Genomic DNA, 14,542 nt, shown 5'->3' with positions numbered 1-14,542 from the left:
TGTGTCCTAAAAGCACGGAACTAGTGTCCACTGTAGGATGACGTCCAGGCAAATGTAAATGTCGTACGACATCCAGGAGCTTTTGGCATACTAACTATATCCATGCTATGACCAATAAGCCTACTATATACTCAATTCACGTCGCAAATAGTGAGGTTAATATTAGTATTTGAACACAGCTTCAGTGTTTTCTGAAACGTCTCTTTTGAGGGACAATTAAATGAAGTGTCCAATGAATTAGCATTTTTCTGAATACAGCTAGGAATAATTGCCAGTTTGCCTGACAAGGTTTGCAGCCAGGTCTAACATTTTCAGTGAAAATGGCAATTTCATAAACAAATTACATTCAAATTGATGATGGAATATCTCTCATTAATTAAGCATTTCAGAAAGGTAATTTGTTGGATTACAATGTGCTGTTTAATTTGGGTTTCAATGTGCTGTTTAATTTGGGTTACAATGTGCTGTTTAATTTGGGTTCCAATCTGCTGTTTAATTTGGGTTCCAATGTGCTGTTTAATTTGGTTTACAATGTGCTGTTTAATTTGGGTTCCAATGTGCTGTTTAATTTGGGTTACAATGTGCTGTTTAATTTGGGTTCCAATGTGCTGTTTAATTTGGGTTACAATGTGCTGTTTAATTTGGGTTACAATGTGCTGTTTAATTTGGGTTACAATGTGCTGTTTAATTTGGGTTCCAATGTGCTGTTTAATTTGGGTTACAATGTGCTGTTTAATTTGGGTTCCAATGTGCTGTTTAATTTGGGTTCCAATGTGCTGTTTAATTTGGGTTCCAATGTGCTGTTTAATTTGGGTTACAATGTGCTGTTTAATTTGGGTTACAATGTGCTGTTTAATTTGGGTTACAATGTGCTGTTTAATTTGGGTTACAATGTGCTGTTTAATTTGGGTTACAATGTGCTGTTTAATTTGGGTTACAATGTGCTGTTTAATTTGGGTTACAATGTGCTGTTTAATTTGGGTTACAATGTGCTGTTTAATTTGGGTTCCAATGTGCTGTGTTTCCTGTTGTATTAGACCTCTTTATGCAAAAACAAGCCTTGTTCACATTAGCAGTTAGAAGCCACTTTCAGTGGTTTGAAATCCGATATAAATCTGATTGCTGTCCATGCAACTTGTCAGAATGGTCAAATCTTATTTATTTGAACTCAAGTGGTTTTTAGACTGTTATTTGGCATATCTTGTTGCTTGCTAGCTACTCTGTTGACAGTTTGACAATAACTTGTGATAGCTAACTAGCTTGTTATTTGTTTTCAAATGAGCGAATGTGCTAGAAATCTAAAACGCTATACCTAGCAAGCGAGTTGACTGCTGTGGCCGCCCAAAAAGGACCATCATATCCTCTGATATGAAAAAAAAAAAAGCGTTCTTACACTGATTTTGATCATTCAAAGCAACTGGAAAATGTCCATGACATTGTAACTTGGGCTGCAACATAACTTCTGAGTGACAGCAAGCAGGAGCACCACAACCGATCAGCCTACATTTCTGCGCGCACACACACACATATCATTACTCTGACAACTAGCGTAGCCATGTCACTTTTAACTTGCTGTTTGGACAGTCAGTATTCCAAAACTGATTGAGCATTAAGGCCTGCAGTGTGCTCAAGGCTTCAGAAGTTCTCTCCAAACCATCTATTATTGTGTCCGTCCACATAGTACTTGTGTTTTAGTATAGATTCATGTATTGTGTTCTAGGTGAGGGTGGTGCAGGACTCTGTGTACATCTCTGGCCAGTCCAACATGATTTAGTATTGATCATGTAAATGTATAGATAATGTATGGATACTGTATTGATCACGTATTGTATGTTATATTATATTCTAGGTGTAATCCAATCTACCTACCTCATCCTCATCCCCATACCTCATCCCCATATTGTTTTTATTTACTTTGCTGCTCTTCTGCACACAAGTATCACTACTTACACACCATCATCTGCTCATCTATCACTCCAGTGTTAATCTGCTAAACTGTAATTACTTCGCTCCTATGGCCTATTTATTGCCTTACCATCCTCACACACTGTATATAGACTTTTTCTATTGTGTTATAGTCTGTACGTTTGTTTATGTGTAACTCTGTGTTGTTGTTTGTGTCACACTGCTTTGCTTTATCTTGGCCAGGTCGCAGTTGTAAATGAGAACTTGTTCTCAACTGGCCACCTGGTTAAATAAAGGTGAAATAAAAATTTAAAAAATTAAAGATGAATGTGGTTCAGGACTCTGTCGTACATCTCTGGCCAGCCCAGCATGATTTAGTATTGATAATGTAAATGTATAGATAATGTATTGTATGTTATATTATATTACAGGTGAGTGTGGTGCAGGACTCTGTGAACATCTCTGGCCAGTCCAACATGAACATGCTGAAGGTACCAGAGTGCCAGCTGTCAGATGACCTGGGGAACCTGTGGCAGTGTTCCCGCTTCACTGACTGTTCCCTCTATGTGGGGGGGCAGGAGTTCAAGGCACACAAATCCATCCTGGCAGGTAAGACTACTACATTACTACTACTACACCACGAATACCCTCTACTAAACTACTGCTACACTACTACTACTACACCACTAATACACTGCTACTAATACTACACCACCAATATACTACTACTGCTACTACAATACTACTGCTACACCACTAATACACTACGACTAAACTACTGCTACACTGCTACTACTACATCACTAATACACTACTACTACTACTACACCAAGACATTACTTATGTTACAACAACACTACTACTACTACTACTACAATACATCTACTACTACTACTACACCAATACTACACTACTGCTACACCACCAATACACTACTACAATACTACTGCTACACTACTACTAAACTACTGCTACAGTACTACTACATCACTAATACACTACTACAACAGTACTAAACTACTGCTACATTACTACAATACTGCTGCACCACTACTAAACTACTGCTACAAGACTAATACACTACTACTAAACTACTGCTACAGTACTACTACATCACTAATACACTACTACACCACTACTGCTACATTACTAAACTGCTGCTACACTACCACTACACTACTACTACTACTACTACTACTACTACAATACTTTTGCTACACCACTAATACACTACTACTAAACTACTGCTACAGTACTACTACATCACTAATACACTATTACTACAACACCACTACTACTGCACCACCACTAAACTGCTACTACTACTACTACTCTACTGCGACACTTCTGCTACTACATCACAAATACACTATTACTACTACACCACTACTAAACTACTGCTACTCAACTACTACACCACCAATACTTTTCTTCTACTACTACTACTACTTCTACTACTACAACACTATTTCTACTAAACCACTGCTTAACTACTGCTACACTTCTACCACAATAATATTACTACACCACTACTACTACTACTACATCACGTATACACTACTACAACTACTACACCAATACTACCACTACTACACCACCACTACTACAATACTACTACTGCTACACTACTACTACTACACAACTACATAACGAATACACTGCTACTAATACATAGCTACTAAACTTTTGCTACACTACCACTACTACTACACCACTAATACACTACTTCTACTGCTAGTACTACTACAATACTACTACTACTACCTACTATATCACCACTATTACTACACCACCACTACTACTACACCACCGCTACTACTACACCACCACTACTACTACACCACCACTACTACTACACCACCACTACTACTACTACACCACCACTACTACTACACCACCACTACTACTATATCACCACTATTACTACACCAACACTATTACTACACCACCACTACTACTACACCACCGCTACTACTACACCACCGCTACTACTACACCACCACTACTACTACACCACCACTACTACTACACCACCACTACACCACTACTACTACTACACCACCACTACTACTACTACACCACCACTACTACTATATCACCACTATTACTACACCACCACTACTACTACACCACCACTACTGCACCACTACTACTACTACTACTACACCACTACTACACCATTACTACTACACCACCACTACTACTACTATATCACCACTACTACTACACCACCGCTACTACTACACCACCGCTACTACTACACCACCACTACTACTACACCACCACTACTACTACACCACCACTACACCACTACTACTACTACACCACCACTACTACTACTACTACACCACCACTACTACTATATCACCACTATTACTACACCACCACTACTACTACACCACCACTACTGCACCACTACTACTACTACTACTACACCACTATTACGACACCATTACTACTACACCACCACTACTACTACACCACCACTACTACTACTATACCACTACTACTACACCACCACTATTACGACACCACCACAACACCACCACTATTACGACACCACCACTACTACTACACCACCACTACTACTACACCACCACTATTACGACACCACCACAACACCACCACTATTACTACACCGCCACTATTACTACACCACCACTACTATTATACCACCACTACTATTACGACACCATTACTACTACTACTACACCACTACTACTACACCACCACTACTACTACTACACCACCACTACTATTACGACACCATTACTACTACTACTACACCACTACTACTACACCACCACTACTATTACAACACCATTACTACTACTACACCACCACTACTATTACAACACCATTACTACTACTACTACACCACTACTACTATTACACCACTATTACGACACCATTACTAATACTACACCACTACTACCACTACACCACTACTACGACACCATTACCACTACTACGACACCACCACTACTACTACATCACCACTATTACTACACCACCACTACTACTACACCACCACTACACCACTACTACTACTACACCACCACTACTACTACTACACCACCGCTACTACTACACCACCACTACTACTACTACACCACTACTACTACTACACCACCACTACTATTACACCACCACTACTACACCACCACTACTACTACTACACCACCACTACTACTACTACACCACCACTACTACACCACCACTACTACTACACCACCGCTACTACTACACCACCACTACTACTACACCACCACTACTACTACACCACCACTACTACTACACCACCACTACTATATCACCACCACTACTACTACACCACCACTACTACTACACCACCACTACTACTACACCACCACTACTACTACACCACCACTACTACTACTACACCACCACTACTACTACTACACCACTACTACTACTACTACACCACCACTACTACTATATCGCCACTATTACTACACCACCGCTACTACTACACCACCGCTACTACTACACCACCACTACTACTACACCACCACTACTACTACTACACCACCACTACTACTACTACACCACTACTACTACTACTACTACTACACCACCACTACTACTATATCGCCACTATTACTACACCACCACTATTACTACACCACCGCTACTACTACACCACCGCTACTACTACACCACCACTACTACTACACCACCACTACTACTACACCACCACTACCACTACTACACCACCACTACTACTACACCACCACTACTACTACTACACCACCACTACTACTATATCGCCACTATTACTACACCACCACTATTACTACACCACCGCTACTACTACACCACCGCTACTACTACACCACCACTACTACTACACCACCACTACTACTACACCACCGCTACTACTACACCACCACTACTACTACACCGCCACTACTACTACACCACCACTACACCACTACTACTACTACACCACCACTACTACTACTACACCACCACTACTACTATATCACCACTATTACTACACCACCACTACTACTACACCACCACTACTGCACCACTACTACTACTACTACTACACCACTATTACGACACCACTACTACTACACCACCACTAGTACTACACCACCACTATTACGACACCACCACAACACCACCACTATTACTACACCGCCACTATTACTACACCACCACTACTACTACACCATTACTACTACTACTACACCACTACTACTGCACCACCACTACTACTACTACACCACCACTACTATTACGACACCATTACTACTACTACTACACCACTACTACTACACCACCACTACTATTACGACACCATTACTACTACTACACCACCACTACTATTACGACACCATTACTACTACTACGACACCACCACTACTACTACACCACCACTACTATTACGACACCATTACTACTACTACGACACCACCACTACTACTACATCACCACTATTACTACACCACCACTACTACACCACCCCTACTACCACTACACCACTACTACGACACCATTACCACTACTACGACACCACCACTACTACGACACCACCACTACTACTACACCACCACTACTACTACACCACCACTACTACTACACCACCACTACTGCACCATTACAACTAAACTACTAGTTCCCGTTATGTGAGAGGGCAGGAGTTTAAGGCACACAAATCCATGCTAGCAGGTAATACCTTTCCTCCAGCAGTACCTGGGTTTTAATCCCCTGACCCTAGCCCTCCCCTCCCTCTGGCTATCTCCCTTACTCTCCGTCCAGCAGTACCTGGGTTCTAATCCCCTGACCCTAATTGAATATTGCCAGGAGCTGCAACATGAAAATGTGTTAATATGTTATGGGGTTTTTGCCTCGAATCTTACTGCTGTTGTTGTCTTTGATTGACAGCGAGATCCCCCGTCTTTAACGCCATGTTTGAACATGAGATGGAGGAGAGTAAAAAGGTGGGTCTAGTTTTATTTACCTGAATGACCGTTCCAGAGATTAAAGATACTACCGCTTTACTCCACATAGTGGACACAGGGATTTCAAACACTATTGTCCTGTCTCAGAACCGTGTGGACATCAGTGATGTGGAGCCAGGCGTGTTTAAGGAGATGATGGGATTCATCTACACAGGGAAAGCTCCCAACCTGGAGAAGATGGCCGACAACCTGCTGGCAGCTGCTGACAAAGTAAGTCATAGTCATAATAAATTATCTGCCTGTTTCAAATGCTGTGTCAGAGCTTGAATTACGTGAGGACACTGTAACCCTTCGTTCTGTGCCGTGCTTATTTGCCACTACCCTGTACTGCTATGGGGAGATCATGTAACCCTACAATTATCTTCTCTCTCACTACTACTGTTATGGGGAGATGGTGTATTTGTATTTATTAGGGATGCCCATTAGCTACTCTTCCTGGGGTTTATTAGGGATCCCCATTAGCTACTCTTCCTGGGGTTTATTAGGAATCCCCATTAGCTTCTCTTCCTGGGGTTTATTAGGGAACCCCATTAGCTACTCTTCCTGGGGTTTATTAGGGAACCCCATTAGCTTCTCTTCCTGGGGTTTATTAGGGATCCCCATTAGCTACTCTTCCTGGGGTTTATTAGGGAACCCCATTAGCTTCTCTTCCTGGGGTTTATTAGGGATCCCCATTAGCTACTCTTCCTGGGGTTTATTAGGGAACCCCATTAGCTTCTCTTCCTGGGGTTTATTAGGAATCCCCATTAGCTACTCTTCCTGGGGTTTATTAGGAATCCCCATTAGCTTCTCTTCCTGGGGTTTATTAGGAATCCCCATTAGCTATTCTTTCTGGGGTTTATTAGGGAACCCCATTAGCTACTCTTTCTGGGGTTTATTAGGGATCCCCATTAGCTACTCTTCCTGGGGTTTATTAGGAACCCCATTAGCTGCTCTTCCTGGGGTTTATTAGGGAACCCCATTAGCTACTCTTCCTCGGGTTTATTAGGGATCCCCATTAGGGATCCCCATTAGCTACTCTTCCTGGGGTTTATTAGGGATCCCCATTAGCTATTCTTCCTGGGGTTTATTAGGGATCCCCATTAGCTATTCTTCCTGGGGTTTATTAGGGATCCCCATTAGCTACTCTTCCTGGGGTTTATTAGGGAACCCCATTAGCTACTCTTCCTCGGGTTTATTAGGGAACCCCATTAGCTACTCTTCCTCGGGTTTATTAGGGATCCCCATTAGCTATTCTTCCTGGTGTTTATTAGGGATCCCCATTAGCTACTCTTCCTGGGGTTTATTAGGGATCCCCATTAGCTACTCTTCCTGGGGTTTATTAGGGATCCCCATTAGCTACTCTTCCTGGGGTTTATTAGGGTTCCCCATTAGCTACTCTTCCTGGGGTTTATTGGGGATCCCCATTAGCTACTCTTCCTGGGGTTTATTAGGGATCCCCATTAGCTATTCTTCCTGGGGTTTATTAGGGAACCCCATTAGCTACTCTTCCTGGGGTTTATTAGGGATCCCCATTAGCTATTCTTCCTGGGGTTTATTAGGGAACCCCATTAGCTACTCTTCCTGGGGTTTATTAGGGATCCCCATTAGCTATAAAACAACAGTTAACTGTTTGTTCTGAATGAGCTAAAGATAAAACAGTACATCATATAACATCCCTACACCCCCACATATACACAACATGTTCAATACCTCCACATATCTACATCATGTTCAATACCACCACATATCCACAACATGTTCAATAACACCACATATCAACAACACACCATGTTCAATACCTCCACATATCTACATCATGTTCAATACCAACACATATACACAACATGTTCAATACCAACACATATCAACAACATGTTCAATACCAACACATATCTACACCATGTTCAATACCTCCACATATCCACAACATGCTCAATACCACCACATATCAACAACATGTTCAATACCACCACATATCCCCATGTTCAATACCAACACATATACACAACATGTTCAATACCAACACATATCAACAACATGTTCAATACCACCACATATCAACAACATGTTCAATACCACCACATATACACAACATGTTCAATACCAACACATATACACAACATGTTCAATACCACCACATATACACAACATGTTCAATACCACCACATATCAACAACATGTTCAATACCTCCACATATCAACAACATGTTCAATACCAACACATATCAACATGTTCAATACCAACACATAAACACACCATGTTCAATACCACCACATATCCACAACATGTTCAATACCACCACATATCCACAACATGTTCAATACCACCACATATCAACAACATATTCAATACCAACACATAAACACACCATGTTCAATACCTACACATATCCACAACATGTTCAATACCACCACATATCCACAACACAACATGGTCAATACCTCCACATATCCACAACATGTTCAGTACCACCACATATCCACAACATGTTCAATACCACCACATATCCACAACATGTTCAATACCACCACATATCTACAACATGTTCAATACCACCACATATCTACAACATGTTCAATACCACCACATATCTACAACATGTTCAATACCACCACATATCCACAACATGTTCAATACAATACCACCACATATCCACAACATGTTCAATACCACCACATATCTACAACATGTTCAATACCACCACATATCCACAACATGTTCAATACCACCACATATCCACAACATGTTCAATACCACCACATATCTACAACATGTTCAATACCACCACATATCTACAACATGTTCAATACCACCACATATCTACAACATGTTCAATACCACCACATATCTACAACACGTTCAATACCACCACATATCAACATGTTCAATACCACCACATATCCACAACATGTTCAATACCACCACATATCTACAACATGTTCAATACCACCACATATCTACAACATGTTCAATACCACCACATATCTACAACATGTTCAATACCACCACATATCCACAACATGTTCAATACCACCACATATCCACAACATGTTCAATACCACCACATATCTACAACATGTTCAATACCACCACATATCTACAACATGTTCAATACCACCACATATCTACAACATGTTCAATACCACCACATATCTACAACATGTTCAATACCACCACATATCTACAACATGTTCAATACCACCACATATCCACAACATGTTCAATACCACCACATATCCACAACATGTTCAATACCACCACATATCCACAACATGTTCAATACTACCACATATCCACATGTTCAATACCTCCACATATCCACAACATGTTCAATACCTCCACATATCAACAACATGTTCAATACCTCCACATATCAACAACATCTTCAATACCTCCACATATCCACAACGCAACATGTTCAATACCACCACATATCCACAACATGTTCAATAACACAACATGTTCAATACCACCACATATCCACAACATGTTCAATAACACAACATGTTCAATACCATCACATATCCACAACATAATCAATACCACCCCATATCCACAACACAACATGTTCAATACCACCACATATACACAACACAACATGTTCAATAACACAACATGTTCAATACCACCACATATCCACAACATGTTCAATAACACCACATATCCACAACATGTTTAATACCACCACATATCCACAACATGTTCAATACCACCACATATCCACAACATGTTCAATACCACCACATATCCACAACATGTTCAATACCACCACATATCCACAACATGTTCAATACCACCACATATCCACAACATAATCAATACCACCCCATATCCACAACACAACATGTTCAATACCACCACATATCCACAACACAACATGTTCAATACCACCACATATCCACAACATGTTCAATACCACCACATATCCACAACATGTTCAATACCACCACATATACACAACATGTTCAATACCACCACATATCCACAACATGTTCAATATCACCACATATCCACAACATGTTCAATACCACCACGTATCCACAACATGTTCAATACCACCACATATCTACAACACGTTCAATACCACCACATATCAACATGTTCAATACCACCACATATCCACAACATGTTCAATACCACCACATATACACAACATGTTCAATACCACCACATATACACAACATGTTCAATACCACCACATATACACAACATGTTCAATACCACCACATATCCACAACATGTTCAATACCACCACATATCTACAACATGTTCAATACCACCACATATCCCCATGTTCAATACCACCACATATCCACAACATGTTCAATACCACCACATATCCACAACATGTTCAATACCACCACATATCCACAACATGTTCAATACCACCACATATCCACAACATGTTCAATACCACCACATATCCACAACATGTTCAATACCTCCACATATACACAACATGTTCAATACCACCACATATCCACAACATGTTCAATACCACCACATATCCACAACATGTTCAATACCACCACATATCCACAACATGTTCAATACCACCACATATCCACAACATGTTCAATACCACCACATATCTACAACATGTTCAATACCACCACATATCTACAACATGTTCAATACCACCACATATCCACATCATGTTCAATACCACCACATATTCACAACATGTTCAATATCACCACATATCCACAACACAACATGTTCAATACCACCACATATCTACAACATGTTCAATACCACCACATATCCCCATGTTCAATACCACCACATATCCACAACACAACATGTTCAATACCACAACATGTTCAATACCACCACATATCCACAACATGTTCAATACCACCACATATCCACAACATGTTCAATACCACCACATATCCCCATGTTCAATACCACCACATATCCACAACATGTTCAATACCACCACATATCTACAACATGTTCAATACCACCACATATCTACAACATGTTCAATACCACCACATATCTACAACATGTTCAATACCACCACATATCTACAACATGTTCAATACCACCACATATCCACAACATGTTCAATACCACCACATATCCACATCATGTTCAATACCACCACATATTCACAACATGCTCAATACCACCACATATCCACAACATGTTCAATACCACCACATATCCACAACATGTTCAATACCTCCACATATCCACAACATGCTCAATACCACCACATATCACCATGTTCAATACCTCCACATATACACAACATGTTCAATACCACCACATATCCACAACATGTTCAATACCACCACATATCCACAACATGTTCAATACCACCACATATCCACAACATGTTCAATACCTCCACATATCCACAACATGCTCAATACCACCACATATCTACAACATGTTCAATACCACCACATATCCACAACATGTTCAATACCACCACATATCCAAAACATAATCAATACCACCACATATCCACATCATGTTCAATACCACCACATATCCACATCATGTTCAATACCACCACATATTCACAACATGTTCAATACCACCACATATCCACAACATGTTCAATACCACCACATATCCACAACATGTTCAATACCACCACATATCCACAACATGTTCAATACCACCACATATCCACAACATGTTCAATACCACCACATATCCACAACATGCTCAATACCACCCCATATCCACAACATGTTCAATACCACCACATATCCACACACAACATGTTCAATACCACCACATATCCACAACATGTTCAATACCACCACATATCCACAACATGTTCAATACCACCACATATACACAACATGTTCAATACCACCACATATCCACAACATGTTCAATATCACCACATATCCACAACATGTTCAATACCACCACGTATCCACAACATGTTCAATACCACCACGTATCCACAACATGTTCAATACCACCACATATCTACAACATGTTCAATACCACCACATATCACAACATGTTCAATACCACCACATATACACAACATGTTCAATACCACCACATATACACAACATGTTCAATACCACCACATATACACAACATGTTCAATACCACCACATATCCACAACATGTTCAATACCACCACATATCTACAACATGTTCAATACCACCACATATCCCCATGTTCAATACCACCACATATCCACAACATGTTCAATACCACCACATATCCACAACATGTTCAATACCTCCACATATACACAACATGTTCAATACCACCACATATCCACAACATGTTCAATACCACCACATATCCACAACATGTTCAATACCTCCACATATACACAACATGTTCAATACCACCACATATCCACAACATGTTCAATACCACCACATATCCACAACATGTTCAATACCACCACATATCCACAACATGTTCAATACCACCACATATCCACAACATGTTCAATACCACCACATATCTACAACATGTTCAATACCACCACATATCCACATCATGTTCAATACCACCACATATTCACAACATGTTCAATATCACCACATATCCACAACACAACATGTTCAATACCACCACATATCTACAACATGTTCAATACCACCACATATCCCCATATTCAATACCACCACATATCCACAACACAACATGTTCAATACCACAACATGTTCAATACCACCACATATCCACAACATGTTCAATACCACCACATATCCACAACATGTTCAATACCACCACATATCCCCATGTTCAATACCACCACATATCCACAACATGTTCAATACCACCACATATCTACAACATGTTCAATACCACCACATATCTACAACATGTTCAATACCACCACATATCTACAACATGTTCAATACCACCACATATCTACAACATGTTCAATACCACCACATATCCACAACATGTTCAATACCACCACATATCCACATCATGTTCAATACCACCACATATTCACAACATGCTCAATACCACCACATATCCACAACATGTTCAATACCACCACATATCCACAACATGTTCAATACCTCCACATATCCACAACATGCTCAATACCACCATATCACCATGTTCAATACCTCCACATATACACAACATGTTCAATACCACCACATATCCACAACATGTTCAATACCACCACATATCCACAACATGTTCAATACCACCACATATCCACAACATGTTCAATACCTCCACATATCCACAACATGCTCAATACCACCACATATCTACAACATGTTCAATACCACCACATATCCACAACATGTTCAATACCACCACATATCCAAAACATAATCAATACCACCACATATCCACATCATGTTCAATACCACCACATATCCACATCATGTTCAATACCACCACATATTCACAACATGCTCAATACCACCACATATCCACAACATGTTCAATACCACCACATATCCACAACATGTTCAATACCACCACATATCCACAACATGTTCAATACCTCCACATATCCACAACATGTTCAATACCACCACATATCCACAACATGCTCAATACCCCCACATATCCACAACATGTTCAATACCCCCACATATACACAACATGTTCAATACCACCACATATCCACAACATGTTCAATACCCCCACGTATCCACAACATGTTCAATACCCCCACATATACACAACATG

General features: G+C 40.3%; 1 protein-coding gene across 1 annotated transcript in view; it reads left to right on the top strand.

Annotated features, from left to right (window-relative positions):
- The window catches only part of LOC118386420 (speckle-type POZ protein-like A), an 87,367-nt gene that overhangs the window by 62,070 nt on the left and 10,755 nt on the right, over positions 1-14,542 (top strand). Inside the window, exons 8-10 of the mRNA XM_052523145.1 lie at positions 2,337-2,514; positions 6,823-6,878; positions 6,987-7,109. Coding sequence (XP_052379105.1) covers positions 2,337-2,514; positions 6,823-6,878; positions 6,987-7,109 — 357 coding nt within the window. The remainder of the gene's footprint in view (positions 1-2,336; positions 2,515-6,822; positions 6,879-6,986; positions 7,110-14,542) is intronic.

Source organism: Oncorhynchus keta, chromosome 7 (assembly GCF_023373465.1).
Source record: "Oncorhynchus keta strain PuntledgeMale-10-30-2019 chromosome 7, Oket_V2, whole genome shotgun sequence".
Taxonomy (NCBI): Eukaryota; Metazoa; Chordata; class Actinopteri; order Salmoniformes; family Salmonidae; genus Oncorhynchus; species Oncorhynchus keta.
This window is presented reverse-complemented; position numbering and strand designations above follow the sequence as displayed.